Genomic DNA, 18,896 nt, shown 5'->3' on the forward strand with positions numbered 1-18,896 from the left:
TAAGGTTACACATCTGGTAGGTTCCATATTTAAAGTTACCCATTGACAGAAATAACTCCAAAGTTAGCATTCTGCAGTCCTCTGAAAATAGTAATTTATTTCAGTACCTCAGCAGAGCCTGAATTCTTCTTTCACCTGATACCAGTTATGAAGCTGAACACTTCGGATCCAAATAATGTGGTTGCTCTCAAAATCTCAGAGACTGGGGCTAGTCAAAATAACAAATATGCAAGTCTCCCAAGGAAAGCACATTTACCTCAAGATGACAGGAGAAGGGAATCAGCAGCTATGGTAATCCACAGAGGATGGATCTACAAGGTAATGGGGATATTTTTCCCCTCCACAAAACCTGGCACTTACCTATCTTTCTCCCTCTTATCACCCTGCCACTCTCCATCTCTAAGCAACATAAAAGATCTTGAGTGAAGTGCTCATATACATGCTGGTGAAGGAAGAATTAAAAAAACCCAAACAAACCCACGAACAAACAGAAAACTCCACCACAAACCCAAAACACCTGTAACTGTATAACAGAAAGTCAACTGCATAAAAGGGAGCATGCCTAGATCTGAGATGAAAGGAACAAGGAAACGCAAATGAAGTAGAGAAATTAATATTGAAAAATTCAGACACAAAGTAAAAGCAGAAAGGAAAACCTGAAAGAGCTGCAACAAAAACACACAGTCAACTGGAAAAATACTCTTCCCCACTACAAATCAGAGCAGTACAAAAGGATCAGCCTCGTGGCCTGTTGTGAAATAGCCAAACCTATTTAGCAAAGGTTGGTTTCCTGAAAAGCAAATATTCCACATTATGTACTCAAGATAAACATTTCACCCTAGGCCTCAGTGTGATTGAGTGTCTCTACCTGAAGGGTAAATATTCATATAGGGTTAAGACCTCTGTAACAATATGAGTTTGAGCTGGAATAACTTTAACTGCTGTGACAAGCTTTTAGGTTCTCAAGGCTCTGGGGAAAAAACAAAACAAAACACCATAAAAACCAGCCAACCAAACAACCAAAAAAACCACTGCCACAACAAAAAACCCCAACCCAAACCCCAAACAATCAGCTCTGTTCTGGGACCTCTTCTTCATGCTATATGCCCTTTAACAGACATCAAAAGCTGAGCAGGAACTCCTGGACCTGTATTCTGGATTCTGATGGACACAGAAGCAACTAGAGACAAAACAGTGGCTGCACAGAGACGTGATACTTGCTGATGTCTAACACAAGTTCAAAATTCCTGCCACAGTTTGAATGAATGGCACAGAATGTCTTAATGCTAAAGCTATTTACACTCTACAGTGTACTGCCAGGATGATTTTTCTCCTCACTTTGGTCCCAGTCCATGTATCCTTCCCTATTGTTTCAAACTTCATCCGTTACCACTTTCATTTACCTAAACTTCAGAACCCTCCTACAACACATCACATAACACTGTCTAAACCTCTAACCTCTGTGAAACAGAGTAATTCAACTTTTTGCAGCTGGGAATAGGTCACAGATACCAATGAAATATGCCGGCAGTCAGATGCTCCACATGAACAGAGCACAATACATCACACTAACTTCTGCCTATATCTAGGCTGCCAAATATTTCAGATTTGATGTTTCATATACATCCAATGGCTGAAGTTACCCTTCTTAAAACCACAGATAATACTCTGAAACAAAGGTAACTGCTACCTGCTTGCACCTGGAATATGGCACAGGAATATTTTCATTTGAAAATTGCATCTGTTGCATTAAATCAAGTCAGCAATGTCACGAAACATGGTGAACAGAAAAGGAATTTATAAAGCACATGATTAAAGCCACAAAAACTAATTCCAGTGATATGTAACATGTTGGGAAGTCTCGTCTCTTATCTCAAGAGAGTGAAACAAAAGCACTACATATTTTCTCCCACAACAAAACTTAAACTTAATCTGTGGCTTAGACATAAAATTGAAATGTGATTGAGCTGATATAACAGATGCCATCTGTGGCTTCAGGACCATCAAACAGGGACACATTGTTCAATGCCTCTAACTTCCCCTTACACCTGAGAGCATTCCCTCCTTTTCCACTAAAAAGGAGGAGCATTTTGTCTTTAACTTCCACATCATTCAGGAACAAATTAATCTGTACTCTATGTTGCAGTCTCTTTAGGTGAGTTGGGAAGTGTACTTTCACTATCATGGCTAAAGGGATAGACTTTCAATGCCATATAAAACATCTCTCTGGTTATAGTAGTACACTAGTCTTGTTAATTCTAATAAGCAAGTTTCCTCACTTATGTCCCAGGGAATTAGGGTATTTATATGTATTCATGCATGTATGTAATTGTACCATTAATCCTTCCTTCATTATATTTCCCCTAAAAATTAGCATTCATCCAATTGGTTTTCTTGTCAGCACTCTACCCCATCATCATATCTCTGTAATTCAAGTGGCATATTCTCAATTACTATCAGGCCTTTATTTTTTGAGCCATCTTTGGTTTCTGCCATTTTTTATCCTTTTTTCTACTGAAATTACTCTTTAACGGCTTTCACTCAAGTAGCTCCAGTATTTTAACAACATGCACATAGTTCTCAACCTTTTGACAGCCTTGAACATCACTAACTGATCCCTTTTCACTTGGCAGGCAATTAGTAATAAAATATATCAATAAGAATTTATGTGAGGATCAGCAATGTGCAAGAGCCCTATCTGCTTTGTGAAAAAACAGAGGCTATCCAGTAAGAGGTTCTAAAAATGACCTGACAGGTACAAAAGGATCAGGCATGACCACACTCATGTTTTCTTAGTTATGACTTGTAAAATGCCACCTAGCTACTAAAGGAATTTGTAGTTGATAGATTTTTTTTTTAAACTGAAATTCCAGAAAGTTATTTCTGTGGATTTTTTTCTTTTCCTCCCAAGTCAAAAAACCCTTAGGTTTTACTTCCTGATCTCAATGCTTAAGATCAGTACTGAAGAATCCAAGCCAGCTTTTTTATTTTGTAAACCACTGGGGACTTTCTATGTCTCTATACACAGCAGCCTCATTTGCCTGAACAATCACTAGGACATTTCAGGAAATCAACCTGTTGTCTAAGGAATATTCAGAGATTGATACAGTCAAACCCCTCAGGTCAACAAAAACAATTTGTCCATTGTTTGACATGTATTTCTTCAACCCAGATATCCCCTCCAGAAGGGCTAGGGTTTGACATTCTGTTTCTGTCTCAGGGGTGTGATTGCATCCAGTAAAAGGCACCAAAAAGCATCTTTCAGTTCAAACCAGTAATGGGGAAGAAGAACCTTCTCTACCTTGCAGGTCAGCTTTGGTCAACTGAACTTTGTTAGCAAACAAACAAACAAAAAAGGCAGAAACAATAAACATCAGGTTAGTGTAAACATAGGTAAACCAGGATCACATTACTTTAAATAAATAAAAGTAATTGGTATAACCACCACAGCCAATATCCATAATCAATACATGCAGGAACAAGAACACAGAGGGACATGACTACCATAACCCAACTAAGCAACAGGTAACAAAACCATATACAAAAGAGTAAATACATTTCATGCACACACACACACACACACAAAGTCATAGAATTCACAGGTAGTAGAAAAAGAATGGGGAAAATACCACATTCTTAACACCCATCTCTCAGCATTTACCAACAATTCAAGACAGATTTTTGTCTCATATGAGAAATACTTAGAATCCAGTTTAGTAAAAAAATCTATTTGACTTTCAGCCCATTAGCCAGGCTCTGGATCTGAACTTAAGTTTTCTGTCTAATAAAAGCACAGATTACCCTGGCTTTTTGTCCAAAGTGGATTTATTGCCAGAGAATCATAGGGAACAGATAGCTCTGGAATACAACAACCTCTGTTTATCCCAAGAACTGAACTTGGCACTGGACATAAAGTGACAGTAAAATCTTGCCTCCTCACAAGCTGCTCCTTGCTCATGGCTTTCAACACATCCTTAAGAAAACTTCCATCAACAGGCAGAGAGACAGCTCACTCTTGAGACTCATGTAATCTTTGTCAATTTGATCACAGCAATCAACAGAAACAACAGTAGTACAACTTCCCTCTTTCCCCTAGGTGGGAATGATCTTGTTATCTGTGGTCAAATCATAGTCCATATGGCAAAAGAGAATCATAAATGTACCAAATATGAATGAAGATCCAAGTATACTTTCTGAAAATTGCAGAGCATAATAAAAAAACCAAACCAAAACAATACCATTGATGCTCTTCCATTTAGGTACAGGATCGTTTTCTTTCAACAGAGTACACAGTTCACAAGAAAGCCAAATAGATTTTTTTTTCCTGTTACACCTTGATTCTAGGTTTTCTCTTTCAGCATGGAAAAAACAGAGGACAAAGATGGGAGTACAGGCAGCAGCTCCTGAATCCCTTGCCACTAAAGGTCTGAAGGTTACATATTTCTATTATACAGCACAATGGAACAACAAAACACCAAACCACTGACCTCACTGCCCAAAATATGTCTATTTAAGAAGTGCATACTCACCTTTACAACCTTCTGTTCCTAAAAAGTCCTAGTATCAGAGCTGATATTGAAAAGAGATTGGTATCTCTCTCCTCCATTGTCTCCTTTTACTTGTAGCACTAAATAAATTAGAACTGGCATGCACAGATGCCATTTCCTGTGCTTCCTATCAATTTTAACATTTTTAATCTTTGCTATTGTTTTACATCCCACGAATGACTCAAGACAGCAATTACCTTCCCTTCTGAGATAGTTAGATTTTTCTTCCCACTTCTGGAAGTGCTCTACTACATAGAGCCATAAAATCCCCTGAGTTTTTTGAACATAATGCAAAAGAAAGGGGGAAGGGGTGGAAAGAAGAGGAGGATGTACTTCTCCATCCACCTTCTTTGAGATGGATTCTAATATTTAATTTCTGTGCAACAAGCAAGCACCTTTCCTAACTGCCCTGCTCCTTACCATCTTTGTAGCTGAGCTGGAGCAAAGTTTATATCTGTTCTATAATTCCAGTAGCACTGAAAAAATGGAATACAAAAGCATAAAGAACAGGAGAGCCATATTCTCCTTAATGAACAATCTTTAACTCCACAGAGGAAACGAAGTATCACCAGATTTGAAGCTTCACTACTGAGCAGACAAAGGGTGAAATCCTTTCTGACATTATCCTGCTGTGAGATTTTAAGCATGAGATCAGATTTTCTTTTTTTCCACATACTGCTTAGTACGCAAACTGCATCTCTGATTTTCCAGCCTGTATGTGTCATTCATGCTTTTCATGCACCAGTGAATTCCAGAGGTCAAACACACTATTTCATGGCAAGTAGCACAAGATTATGATTTCACTCCAGGATCTGGATGAAGATTACATTAGGACACAGAAGGCTCAAAACATCTGGAACAATGTCAGGTAGTTCAATAATAATCACTCTCCTTTGTGAGAAGCTGTTATCAGTGGAACAGGTGAGGAAAGGTAAAGTGGGGTCCCAACATGAAATCCTTTCAACAGAACTGACTCTCTTCAGAGTGTTCGGTAGCCTGACCCAATACTGACACAAGGACCATTCAGCTGTTCACCACTTTCCTTCCTTTTGTCACAGGCCCTTTCACCAACCTATTTTTCTGGGATGGTGGTAGAAGGAAGGTGCATCTTGTTACATAGTAGAAGGATGAAAAAAGCGCTTAGCATGAGAGCTAAAGATACTCTGGAAATTGAGTAAATATATCGGTATAATGTCGTTTTCCTGAAATTTCGTTCTCCCTGTTGCGAGTACCACATCAACTCAGAGCAGATTTTAAATACCAGGCAGCAACAAGTTTTCTGGTTTTGTCAAATAGCTTCCCAGGAAACATGAGCTGCCACTAGTGATCTGACCAGACCTCCAAGACTATGTTTCCAAAAAAAAAAAAAAAATTAAAAAAAAAAAAATCAGGAAATGCAAAAGAGCAAAATCAGGAAATGCAAAAGAGCAATAAAAATAAAATCAGGGAATGTAAAAGTAATAAAAATAAACCTGACCACCATACACTGAAAAAACCCCACTGTGTGGTGTGGAGCTTTAACTCCATGGGCTCATCTGACATTTCAGACACTCTTGGGTTCTCTTCTTCCAGATAGCCATCCACAACATCATTTGCTAAAACCTGTGGCTCTACAGAACACAACAAAACAGGTCAGTGTGGCAGTTATCATCTGGTGACTGAGTGGCAGACTTCAAAAGCTGAAACCATAAAGTTGTTCAGCACACAAGGAAAGCTGCATAATGCAAAAAGAAATTGATATTTCACTTATAAATGGGATAAAGAGGTTATTTATTTTGTGATGTCCTAAACAAGTCCCACCATAGATAATTTAAAGAAAATATAGGAACAAGACTTCCTTCAGCATGCAGCAAATGAGGAGAGAGGAATAGGGAGGATTAGGCTGGTCATTAGAAGAAAATTCTTTACTGAAACGGTTCTCCAAGACTGGAACAAGCTCCCGAGGGAGGTTGTTGAATCCCTGTCCCTGAAGGTGTTTCAAAGAGGCAGAGATGTGGAGCTGAGGAACACTGTTTAGCCCTAGGCTTGGCAGAATTAGAGAATGGTTGAACTGGATATGTTAAAGGTCTTTTCCCACTGAAAAGATTCTATGACAACTGATAGGCAGAGATAAAGTAATTCTTGTCTTAGGTCGTGGGATTTTCTAGTACTACCACACGCTATGAAACACCAGTCACTTTCAGTCGCAAGGATGCCTGCATTTCAGTTAATGACTTTGGAATTCTCCAGGTCCTAAAGAAAAAGCTCTCACATAAATGTAATTTATACTGAAAGTACTTTCTGCTCCTGATCAAATATGAGCACTGCCTTACCCATCACTGGAATGTAGCTAATTGTATAATGTGATAGGTTTGTGCTTTGGTGCACAGCAAGGCTGAATTATACTTGAACACAACAGGAACAACGTGGCCAAGGACGTTCAATGTCTTGACCAAACTGAACAAAGCAGGTGGCAGTAGAACCAAGAAAATAAAGGATATTACTTTCCACTTTTCTGTTAAAAGTTGCCAAACATTATCAGTGGTATGGAATAGAGTACTGAAATACACAGAGCTAACAAATGCAAACAGGATGCGTCAACGTCACCTATTTGTAGTGATACTGGTCTGTCTTAGGTGGGACAGTGTTGTCTGCTGACCTGCATCTCACATTCTACTTTTCCCTCAGGTTTCCTTCCTTCACATATCCATTGATTCTGTCTCAAGATCAAAATGACAGTTTCAGAGAAAACAGCTGCCACCTTGTAATCTTCTCTGCTTCTGAAAGCGAAGCCTCAGCAAGAGACAAGCATTAGCAGAAATCTCTCTCACACCACATTTGGAAGGCAAGACTCATGTATGGGGATGAAATGAGATTTCTTTAAGCATGCATGTTTTCGTCATGTACATGGTCCCACTGCCTTTCATGATGAAATAAGAACATGCCCTGCAAAACAACACACAGTGCAACTATTCAACCAAAAAGCCTGCAATTGTTTATTACAAACACATTAAGCAAGAACTGCTTGGAAATTCAGACCTTAAAAATATTGTTAAGACTGCACTCAGGATCAATTCAGAAGGAAAAAAGATAGAGACACTTAAATAAGGAGCAAATATGTGTGGAGTTTTTCTTTCCTTAGAGAAAGAAAAGATAGGTGTGACTTCCAGTGGCAGCAGTAAGAACAGACACCAGCAGGCAGCAGTCAAGGTGTAAGATGAAGCCTTGGCAACTGCTGTGATTCAAAAACCCAAATGAAAACAGCTTTCTGGCCTAATTCCCAGGGGGGTTTACTAATTCTAAACGTTGGCAAAGAGAAGGGTTTGCTCTTCATCAGTTCTTTCGGTATTGAGCAGAGGCCGTTCAGCGTGATAGCATGGGCACTGCTTTGTAAGATCAAGTTCTTACTTGAGTGAGAGTAACAGAGACAGAATAAGAAACATCATTGACCTTCCCTCCCATTTTTTCAGGTCTGTCTACAACTTTGAATCTTGTTTGAAGGGCTTTAGAACTCAGACTCACATTCCTGATTCTTCTGAGAGTGAATCAGTCTCCAAAGCCAGGCAGCAGCTGTGCCGGTACCACATTAGCACACACAGCAAGCACCAAAGAACATGCCTGTCATGGTTTGAGGCTGGGTGCCTTTAAGAAACCACAGAGAATTTTTCCAGGAGTACCCGAGAGGTCCAGGGGTGGACTGGAAAGTGTAGTTTTTTTGTTATTTCATTCCCATAATGCCTCCCATTTATAAGGGGATAGCACAAGCTGCACCTTCTCCTTTTTTCCCCTCCCTCTCTGCTCCTGGGTGGGTGTGCAAAGCCTCATCTCAGGTTTGGTGCAGGGCAGTGAGGCCTGGTTTGGCCTTGCTCCTTGCTCAGCCCTACTCATGCTGCCAACGTGGGCCTGGAGCAGCCTGGTTCACCCTGGAGCTGGCAAGCTGAATCCATAACTGCATCCCTCGACTACAGGGGGGTGCAGAGAGGCTTAGTGTGGGGGTGGCGTTCACACCCAGGATTTTTGCCTGGTTTGGAGAGAGTTTCATGGAAGTTTTGGCCGAAGGAGGTTTTTGGAGCACCATGACCTACAGATTTCTTTGTATTTTATATGCTTTCCCAGTAGCATGTAGTTTATAAATATCATTTTCATCTAAACTTTCTAATTCTATCCAATCCTGATGTGGAATGTTTTCTTTAAGCCCTTTGAGAAGAGTTAGAGAGACTCCTTAGACAACACTTTGAGAGTGGCACTGACATTATGCAAACTCAGTAATAGGAACTGAAAGAACTACACTGTGTACAGCAGTAGGAAACATCACAGCTCTAAAAACAGGGTAGAGTCTTCTGGGAAAGTATTATGACTGTTCCTGAGCCTCACACAGAGCAACAGGGTATGAGAGGTCCTTTCAAAGAGATGAGATAATAGAGATATCACGCAGGCTATGTAGCAAACAAATTAAGGTTATTTTAAATAAAAGAATTACCAGAAATCACTAAGTTTGAAGAAGAGCTTTTAGTGCGCCAAAAGTAATCAGAAAAATATGTGCAAAAACACCCCAAATGCATTTTTTTTTCCTCTTGAACCAACAGTACAGAAAAGGAATGTTTCTTTGGGTGTTTTGGCTCTGCCTCAAATGGGCGAAGCCACAAGTTCTCCTACATTATGCTCATTTCCACAAGGAACAAGGTGGGTAATGGGCACCATTCAATACAGTACAAAGACCTGAAGACAGACTACAGATGTTAAGCATTTACCAATGCTGTGAAAGTGGTGTGTGTTGACACTGAGTGAACTCCTCTGACATGACATGAAATTCTCACAGACCAGTGTATTTTTGTGAGTATGGGTGAAGGGCTGAAGCACAGGAGCTCCCAGAATATTGGCAGACAAAGAAGGGATAAGATTTAATTGGACTGCCAATTCCTTTTCTCATGAATACTCAGAGAGCATGAAGATGATACCTTTGGACCTAAGAGACAGTCTGAACAAGTGGCAAGGCTTCAGCATGATGTAATCTGTAATCTGACATGGCAGGGAAATACGATCAATGAGTAATTTAACTTTGTGAAGTTCTGCCTTGAAGAATCAGTTTGGGAGATACATCTTTTTGGCAAACATGCATACCAGACAACTTCACTGATAAACTATCTTCCTCTAGTGACCAGTAGCCAACATAGCAGACTGGTATTCCATGAAGCTAGGCATACTGGTGATTTTCATGTAGCTCAGACAGCCAAACCATATTTTTTGGGTAAGTATCCCAAGTGTTTTGGGAATTGATGCCATATGCATGTTACTGAGTCAATGCTGCTAAACCAATGTTCAGTTAATTAATGAGAGCTTAGCAGAAACAGTAAGTTATTTTAAAAAGTTTCAAGAAATCCCTACTATTTACATGCCTCACAACAAGACTCCTAATATTTGTTTTAATACCAGCTGGAAAAGAAAACTACAGAAAAGAAAGGTTTTCCAAGCAGTAGAGAGAATGGCAGCAGTGCTTTCAGTGGAGGCCCACTTCTTCAAAAAGAAACTCCTGTTTTAGTCCAATCTTCACCCTTTGGTTCCTTCTAACTTCTATTGCCCATGTCTCTATTTGGTTTTCAAAATACTTAATTCTGTAGATCCCAAAGAAACGTGATGCCAAGCTCTGAAGCACAACTGAATTGAAGGTTCAGAACCTCTTTCAAAATATCTTTTGAAGAGTACTATAATGTCAACAAGCCACTCTGAGAAAAGTACTGGCAAATAGTAGTCCGTGCCAGTACCATCCACTACTGGAGGTACAACCTCAGAGGTCGTATGCAAGAAAACAGCTCCTAGCTTCTTGCACAAGCCAGCTATCCTTAAGCAGCAGTTGGAAGACACAAATGTACTGAAGGATGCCACAATGGAAATAAACTAATGAAATGAACACAAAGGCGGACACATAGATGACCAAGGGACAGCAATGAAGTAAGAGAGGAGTGCCTGAGAGGGGAACTTCTCTGACAGCAATTTTACCTTCGCATCCACGCTCAATCTGCCCACTGCGGTGCAGAGCATCATTGATGAGATCAGGCAGACGCCCATTCAAGTCCACAGATGCTAGACAGCCCTGAAATCCATCTCGTGAGGCCACTAGCTTTGGAAGGCTGCTATACATGCCTTGAGCAAGGCCAGCAATGTAGAGATCACCTAGAGGAGAAAGGAGTGAACATACAAGTAAAATGTTACATAACTTTTAGAGTGGCTTTTCTTCTCCTTCCTCCTCCCTCTCCCACCCCAAACACTGAGCAAGCCAAACAGCTGCTCAGAAAAAGTTTAAACTAGAGTAAATATTGTACAAGAAGTAATTTCTGCCTCTTTTACTAGAAAAAAAGAAAACCAAAACAAAACAAACAAACAAGCAACCAAGCCAAAACACAACTGAAAAAAATAATCACAAAAGAAAAACAAATAAAACCACTCCAAAGATTCCAGTAGAAATTACATGCTAACTAGGAAAAATGGTAGGATAACAATCAGTTTCTGAAAAAAAACCCCAAAATATAACAAACTATTCTGCTAGAGGAAACTGTCAAACAGAGAAAGAATAAAACTAATTTGAAAGCAAAAAGAAACCAGCAAATTCCAGATTTACTGTTCTGTAATATATGGTTTTACAAGCTCTCTTGTTCACTGCTTATCCCCAAAAGAATAAAGGGGGAACTGCCAGTCTTGTATAATTTACCTTTAAGATCCAGATTTTTGGCACCATTTATAACCTGAGTGACCACCTTAGTGTCCACCTTTAGGCTGTGTGTGTTACTGTTATCTCTGGTAATGACAACGTTGTGCCATTGATTGTCATTAAGAGGACGATCACTGTTGCCCTTGATAACATTAGGTCCGTTTCCAAGGTCGAAAACATAGTGTATGTACCTGCAAACATAGCAAGAACTTGTTAAAAGTTTGGAAGAACTCCAGTGCTATTGAATTTTAACCAGAGTTGATAAATTAGTTTAGAAAGTCATAAAGAGAAGTATCTCTGGGTTTTAAAATTTTAGTAAGTGAAATATATCATCCACTGATTTGAAAACAACATAGCTGTTTTCTTTCCACCGGTAGAACACAAGGATTAGTATTTTGAGATGATGACATTTGGAATAACGGAGGTCTGAGCACAAAGCATTCCTCTTTTTCACCAAGTTCTCACAGATAGACAAAAACTCTGTCTATGCATATAGTTATTTTTAAAGTTGGTAATATCAATAAATGTACAGAAGAGCAATACTAAATACGCTTATTTGGGGCATATATTCTCCAGATTCATTCTGAGTTTTGAATAACTCCCTTAAGAAGTTAACTGAGAAACCCACTCCAAATATTGTACTAAAATTCACATGAGATCCAACAGCTGGAAAACAATTAGCAAAACTTTTCACAAAAAATAAAGATCCTAACAAAGACTGAATTCGTGGGAGCGTTACTCTGAATTATTTATATAGTTCAAACACAGAAATCCACCTGAGGATAGAAGAGAAATATTCTACTTAAAAAGGAGGGGAAAAAAAAATAAATCACAAAACAAACCAACCAACAACAGAAAAAAAATTCAAGTCTCAAGAGAGAACCAAGAATCTCATGACTCTTGGGAATTTTTTATTACCCTGTTTCCCACTTACAGAAATATGTGCAAAGTTAAAAATGAAACAGATTGAACCCAGGACATATAGTTGTACTGAAATAAATAGGACTAGAAAACACATATACTGTCACTATGGGCGTAAAAGATCAACATTTGTTCAGCAAAGCATTTTTTTTAACAAGCTGCAAGGTCTACAGGACAAATTGTTAGACTAACAAGACAAAAAAGGACTTAAATCTTTAACATTTCTCAATGCAAAAGTGTCTTTCAGACACAGAGAAGATCTTAAGCTTCAGTGTTTATGTCTAATTGCTTTGTCATACACCTCAGTAAACAGAAAAGATGTGATTAATTTCTCTTTACACAAGCATTTTAAACTTATCTATACATTGATCTATAAATAAACTGGTATAATATAGCAGAAAATCACTTACCCCTTGACTAGTTCAACTGCAATAAAGTCATTGCCATCCCCAGTGTTAAAGAGAATGAAACCATCAGCTGAGGTGGTCTTGAACTGGAAGAAGAGGTGCATGGATGTATAAGCTTGCAGGGTGGCCAAGGTCAGGTAGCTGCTCTTGGTCTTGAACGTCACAGGGTCAGCTATAATGTTGCGGAGACCAAAGCGTGCCTTCAGCTCACAATAGTCAATGTCACCATTCTTGCACAGATCAATGTAGAGCATCCCATTGAACATGAGGCTCTGGAGGTGGCCAATAAAGCTGGAGGGGATGACAGAGATGTATCGTTTCTCTGTCATGATCCCTGTCTCAATGTTGTGGAACTCCAAGCGGGTGTGATCACCAACCATTGTGCCTGCAGAACAGAAACAAGGAAGAATATGCAGAAAGCAGAGGTATCACTAACAGGTTAGATGGAGCTTTTCACCCTTCAGTTTCCAGGCTAAAAGCACTACTAACAATCCTATCTGATCACTGTTCAGCTACTTGTGTGAGAAAGAACATATAGACTTTCAGTGGAGAGGCAGGAGTCCAGCAGTTGCCCAACCCTGGCAGAAGAGAGACAACAGAACTAGAGCCAAGGGCAGCAAGCTCTGTATTTTCCTCTGCAAAGAAAACTAGGTCTCTCACTTAAAGTCTACAGTGATCTATTTGATCCATTAGTCCATCTGCCAAACAACTCTGACACCTCAAGCAACCCTTGCAAGTGCACCTCCTGAAAAAACTTAATAAGCATAGATTAATACAAAGAAGTGAGCATAGTCAGAAATGTGATGATATTTATTGTGTTGTTCTCTCCTGATGCCTGAAGTTATTTCTCTTATGACCACAGCAGGAAGGAAACACACAAGAGTGTAACAAAAGCCCTCCATATATTTAAATCATCAACCTGTCACTTGCAATGTTTGTCACATTGACAAATTTTAACCTGTCAGTTAAAATATTAAAGCTATTCAGTATACTAAATGCATCAGACTATTCCTGAAGCATATTTAAATATTTCTGTAAGTATAATAGGCATCAGTACAGACACAGATTCCACACAGATAGATGAAATACAACGATATGCTAAATGATACTTTTGAGTACAAGTCAGGCATCACAATGAAAACCTTACAAATAACCCTATTTTAGTCCTCTATAGATCTTCATTTAGACAGTTTTAACTATTCGATCACACAAGCAAGTAGCCTTTCTACATAGGCCTTGAGGTGCTTAGGATACAAAAATAATATTAAATTCATTAGTTACTTAAGATTTGTTTTCTCATCATTCAATACACAACCATTATTGAAAGGACATATGTCAATATTTTTTGCTCATTAAATTTTCTGCAGTGCTGCATTGAGTTTACGTTTAGTTCCTGCTTTGGCTACTAGTCTTATAGATTGAGAGAGACACCAGACCAGGAAAAGTCAGGCCAGGACAACTTTTAAAACATGGCATTTTAAAAACCTGAGGGGTTTTTTGCTTTTTTGAAAAACTGTTCACAAAGATTTCCATTAACTGAAAACTGCTCACAGAATCCATGTAATATTTGTCAAGTGCCCTCTTTCAGAGTTCTGTCAAATTAATCAGAATGTTTTGTCCCTTAAAACATCTAGAAGCTGCTATAAGCAACTTGATTTTTTCAATGAAATGTTAATTCCAAATGCAGCGCTATAATGTGAAATCAAAACCAGTCTTGGTCTTTAGAAATGTTTTCAGTGTTAAGGAATACTCAGGTATCTGTGATGAGGTGCTGGCTGCTGGGTCACTACAGGGCAGCCTCTGTTACATGTGGCTGGGGCTGTCCCATGCTGGACACAGTTCCAGCCACCTCAAATGGACGCCCCCACCAGGGCATAACTGGGCCCCAAAGCTATGATGGTGGCACCTGGGAAAATATGTTTAAGAAAACAGGCAAAATGCTGCCCACAGCTTGAGGAACAAATGGAAAACAAAACAACCAACCAAAAAAAATGCTGCCCACAACTTGAGGAACAAATGGAAAACAAAACAACCAACCAAAAAAAAAAAATGCTGCCCACAACTTGAGGAACAAATGGAAAACAAAACAACCAACCAAAAAAAAAATGCTGCCCACAACTTGAGGAACAAATGGAAAACAAAACAACCAACCAAAAAAATAAAAAACCAAAACAACCCTACACAACCAAAATCCTTAAACCCTGCAAAAAACAAGATCAGAAAAGGATTGGGGGAGGAGACACTCCAGGCACCACAGTGGAAATTCTCCGGCAGCCCATGGAGAAAACCACAGTGGAGCAGACACCCATAATGCATCCCATGTCAGTTTTTCCTGACAGCTTATGGAGAGGACCTATTGTGGAGCACTTCACAACGGACTGCCTCCCATGGCAAGGGTCCAGACTGAAGCAGGAGAAAAGCGTGAGGAGGAAGAAGAGGCAGAAAGGAACTTATTACACACTGAACACAGCCACCATTGCATATGCACCTCCACCACTGGGTTTGGTAGAAATAGAAGAGTTAGGAGCAAAGAAGCAAACCTGAGAAAAGGAGGGGGCGAGAGGTTATTTTACCTTTCGTCTTTGTCTGACTATCTACCTATACTTTTAATTGGCAATGCATTAATTTTCCCGAAACCAAGCCTGTTTTGTCCATTACAGTAACTGGTAAGCAATTTCTCTATCCTTATCTTGAGCCATGAGCTGGGTGAGTGACCACAGCCAGCCTGCAAGTTCAGCAGCACAAGGCGTAAATTATCCTCAAATATTCACTTTATATTCTACTGCTCTTGCAAGATTAAGGAATATAACTTTCAGTTTTATATACACAAAGCTGAAGAAGAGAAACATCAATATATCACAGAAATATCTGGCATCTAATTTAGTGGGATATGTAATAAGTCCAGAGCATTCCCTGGTTTTAAGACTCAACGCTTTCAGAAATAAGATGTACTATCACAAATGACTACCTCCCAAAAGGACAGGTACGATCAGTGGTTGGCTTTGGAAGATCAGACTTCAAGTGACTTAGCCAGCTTTCTTTAGGAACTTTATAAGGTAAAGATGTCAGTTCCTTTGGGCTGTACTCACATGACTTACGGAGATTCCTCTCCTTCCTTTACCATGCTCTGTGTCATTCATTACAGATTTTTCAAAGGAGAACTTAAAAGAAAGCACCTCCTTTATTACAAACATCGATGTTAACTTCTTTGCTGCATTGTCCTTTCTTAATGTAAGCAGGCAAGCAAAGCTGCTGTGGAAAAGGACAGCATGTTTCCCTACTTAACCTTCTAGTACATTGCTAATGTAATTACTGCACAGGGAAAAAGCCCTTCAATTTTAGAAGGTTTTCCAAAAGAAACAGTCCAAAAGAAACACAACATTGGTGCTCCCACCTCTAACCACCTTTTGACATGCCGGTCAAATTCAGGCAGATTTAAAAGAAAAGAAGGGTCAAAAAGATTTGAATTTGTACTAGTTTTGTGGAAAACGGACACCTGAATAATTTTTTCCAGGGTGCTACAGGTAGAACAAATTTAGGACTGTTATCCTGTTTGATTGCATTTGCTGTTCAGTTAACAAAACTCTTGACTAGTGATTGCCAGAGGTATTTCTGAGTCGTTAGGACTATACTGGAGAGTCACACCAACTGCCATAGCCGAATTCAGCACAAACTTCTCTTTTAATTTGCCCAGGTCACATCAACCAGGTCTTACATAAGATTTCTCATATTCTACGCTACCTCACCTAAACAGTTTACAAGTCTTAAAAGACTACTGTTCACAACAAAGTCCTTTTCTTCTGTTGAGGCCAGAATGAAAGTTGAAAACATTTGTAAAATACACGGATGATACATCCTGGCTTGCAATGTATAAACAGTGAGACTGAACAAACTCATGGTCTCTGTCTAGATATGATCAGGATTTTTTGCACAGACAGCAAAAAAAAAAAAAATATTCAAGTATCTATTAGAAATATGAAGAAAAAATATTACACAAAATTTTCTTTTCCACTTATTCTGAATTTCAGAAATGGATCTAGATTTAACTTCTCCGGACATAGCTGGACAAACTCACAAGCAGCTAAAAAGAGTCATATATTTTTGACTGTCACAAAATTCAAGAGTCAGTACCAATGCAAGTGTTTTTAAATCCTGAAACAGTTCTTTACCAGAAATAATATTTTAGTTTGAAAAATGTCAATTCACAGAAACTGAAATTGTACCTTGGAAAGTTTATTTAGGCAAATCATTTCACTTTCGAATTACTCCAAGCCAGAAGAATATATTTTCATAAAAATAAAAGAATTTTTTTAAAACCCAACTTACTTTTTTCTTTCTTTTTTTTTTAAACCCACTTTTTTTAACTTCAAAATATTAGAGAAATAAATTAGAAAATAAAATATAGAAATGTTAAGGAACCAGAGAAAGAAATCCTCTCTCCTTAACTTTCCTATTCTTAGTAAAATGCAAAGAAGTTATTGCCAGAGTAGGAAAGAAAAGCCAGGCCTGTGAAATTGAGAATACATTGGGACAGGGAATCCAAATAGAGGGTGCATTAGAAGTGGAGTGGAGGAGGTTGGAAGAACTGGCCTAGAATTTTAGAAAAGGTGAAAAATGAGAAATCTGGAACTGGCTTAAGAGAAGTAGGAGAACGATAGCAGTGCTAGTGCAAAAACAAATAATTCAGTGAAAAGCTGAAAAGGACATGGCAATGCAAGACCAAAATCAGGACAGAGATGCATTTTCTGAAGAAATAATAAAGTGTAATCCAGTATTTTCTGATCTCCTTAGCTGTCAACCTCCAATTTCTCCACTGTGTTCTGTATAGAGTATTGTCACTACTACAACAATATGCAGTTTTTTAGTTTAAGTGGTAGCAGACATTAAAAAATCCAGCCTCCACTGTGGTATTTTGGTGCTAGCAAGATGTAGGGAGAGATAGGACTGCTATATTTGAGTCTCATTTATCACCTATTTTCTGAGGTCTATTCTGAGACAGGAGGGAATTGGGAGGAGGGTTTTATGATTATGCTCTCCAGAGAAACTGGATTCTGTCTCTCCCTTACATCCTGCAGGAAGCCAAGTCAGTTACTTCATTACAGTTTTCACAGGTGGTCATTAATTGTCTAGACCTAATTCTCTAGGAAGCAGGGCTGAGATAATTTACAGGATCCAATTTACAGACACGCTGAACATTTGTGCATGTAAATGACTCAAAAATACCAAACTGTTACCAAATACATCCAACTTTAATTCTGGCTGCCTTGCTTCAAAACCTGTAAAATCTATTCACTTCATGTAACACAAACACAGGAAGAAATCCAATTACAGCTTCTTAGTTCTGTATAAATACATTGATGAATAGCACACAAGACACAGACACAAAAGCGAAAAACAACAGCTCTATATTTGGAGCAAAATTTAGTCAGCATGCATTGTTCCAAAAAAGCAATAGAAAAGAAGGCAGCAATTGAATAGGCTGTTTATTTTTACTAGGGGCCCAATTTAGATTTTTGATCTATGCCTAAGGACAGCAAGAATCCTGTGGAAAAATCTATGTGACCACATCACTGAAGACTATATTATCTGCCCGAGAAGTGGGATGAAGATTGCACAGAAAGTCTTAACGGCCTGACTTTTGACTTTACCATGATGGGACTCTTTTAATGGCTATTTTTAGCTGTAATGCATCTTCAATTAAGTAATTCACATGCATGTACATATGCACATCCTATTTTAATATAGGATTGTATCATAATAAACTCAGTTTCATCAAAAAGAGTCTAAACAAAACAGGTGGCTTCTGGGGAATAAGTTAGCAATGCAGAGAGTGCCACCTAATGGTGCTTGACAAAAGAGCACATGCAGAGGAATCCTTTTTAAATGAGGACGTAAACAGGATGAAATGTTTACCAGAATGTTCACTCTTAGATAAAATTTCATTTTCCTCCAAGATAAGGTTGACTAATCCTCTACCAGTTCCAACGTGGAGAAAAAAAGGTTCTTCTTTCATATACTTCTGATTCTCTCTTGCAAAATTCCCACTCTACATAGCACAGCATATATTTATTTATTTATTTATATATAAATATACATATAAAATACTTTTTTTCTGTAAACCTACTTTTTTTGCACTTATTTAAAAAACCTAACTCATGGCTTTCCAAAGAATCTAATTACCACATTTCTTGAAATTAATCGTATTCACACAGTTGAAAAGAACTTTTTGTAGACAGGAGAACAGTACTGAGGCACTGTTCATGGAAGGCTTTTACTTCCAGTTGCCCTCTGAGTAGAAGCTGCTTAGAAAAGATGCAACCATTTGCAAAACAGCAT

General features: G+C 38.7%; 1 protein-coding gene across 3 annotated transcripts in view; it reads right to left on the reverse strand.

The window, feature by feature from the left end:
- The window catches only part of NRXN3 (neurexin 3), a 909,976-nt gene that overhangs the window by 516,882 nt on the left and 374,198 nt on the right, over positions 1-18,896 (reverse strand). For all 3 annotated transcript variants that reach the window (XM_054400548.1, XM_054400546.1, XM_054400549.1), the window contains 3 exons: positions 12,564-12,945; positions 11,233-11,423; positions 10,524-10,697 (listed from right to left, as the gene is read on the reverse strand). In XM_054400548.1, the coding sequence (XP_054256523.1) occupies positions 10,524-10,697; positions 11,233-11,423; positions 12,564-12,945 (747 nt within the window). The remainder of the gene's footprint in view (positions 1-10,523; positions 10,698-11,232; positions 11,424-12,563; positions 12,946-18,896) is intronic.

This window comes from Indicator indicator, chromosome 4 (genome assembly GCF_027791375.1).
Source record: "Indicator indicator isolate 239-I01 chromosome 4, UM_Iind_1.1, whole genome shotgun sequence".
Lineage (NCBI taxonomy): Eukaryota > Metazoa > Chordata > Aves > Piciformes > Indicatoridae > Indicator > Indicator indicator.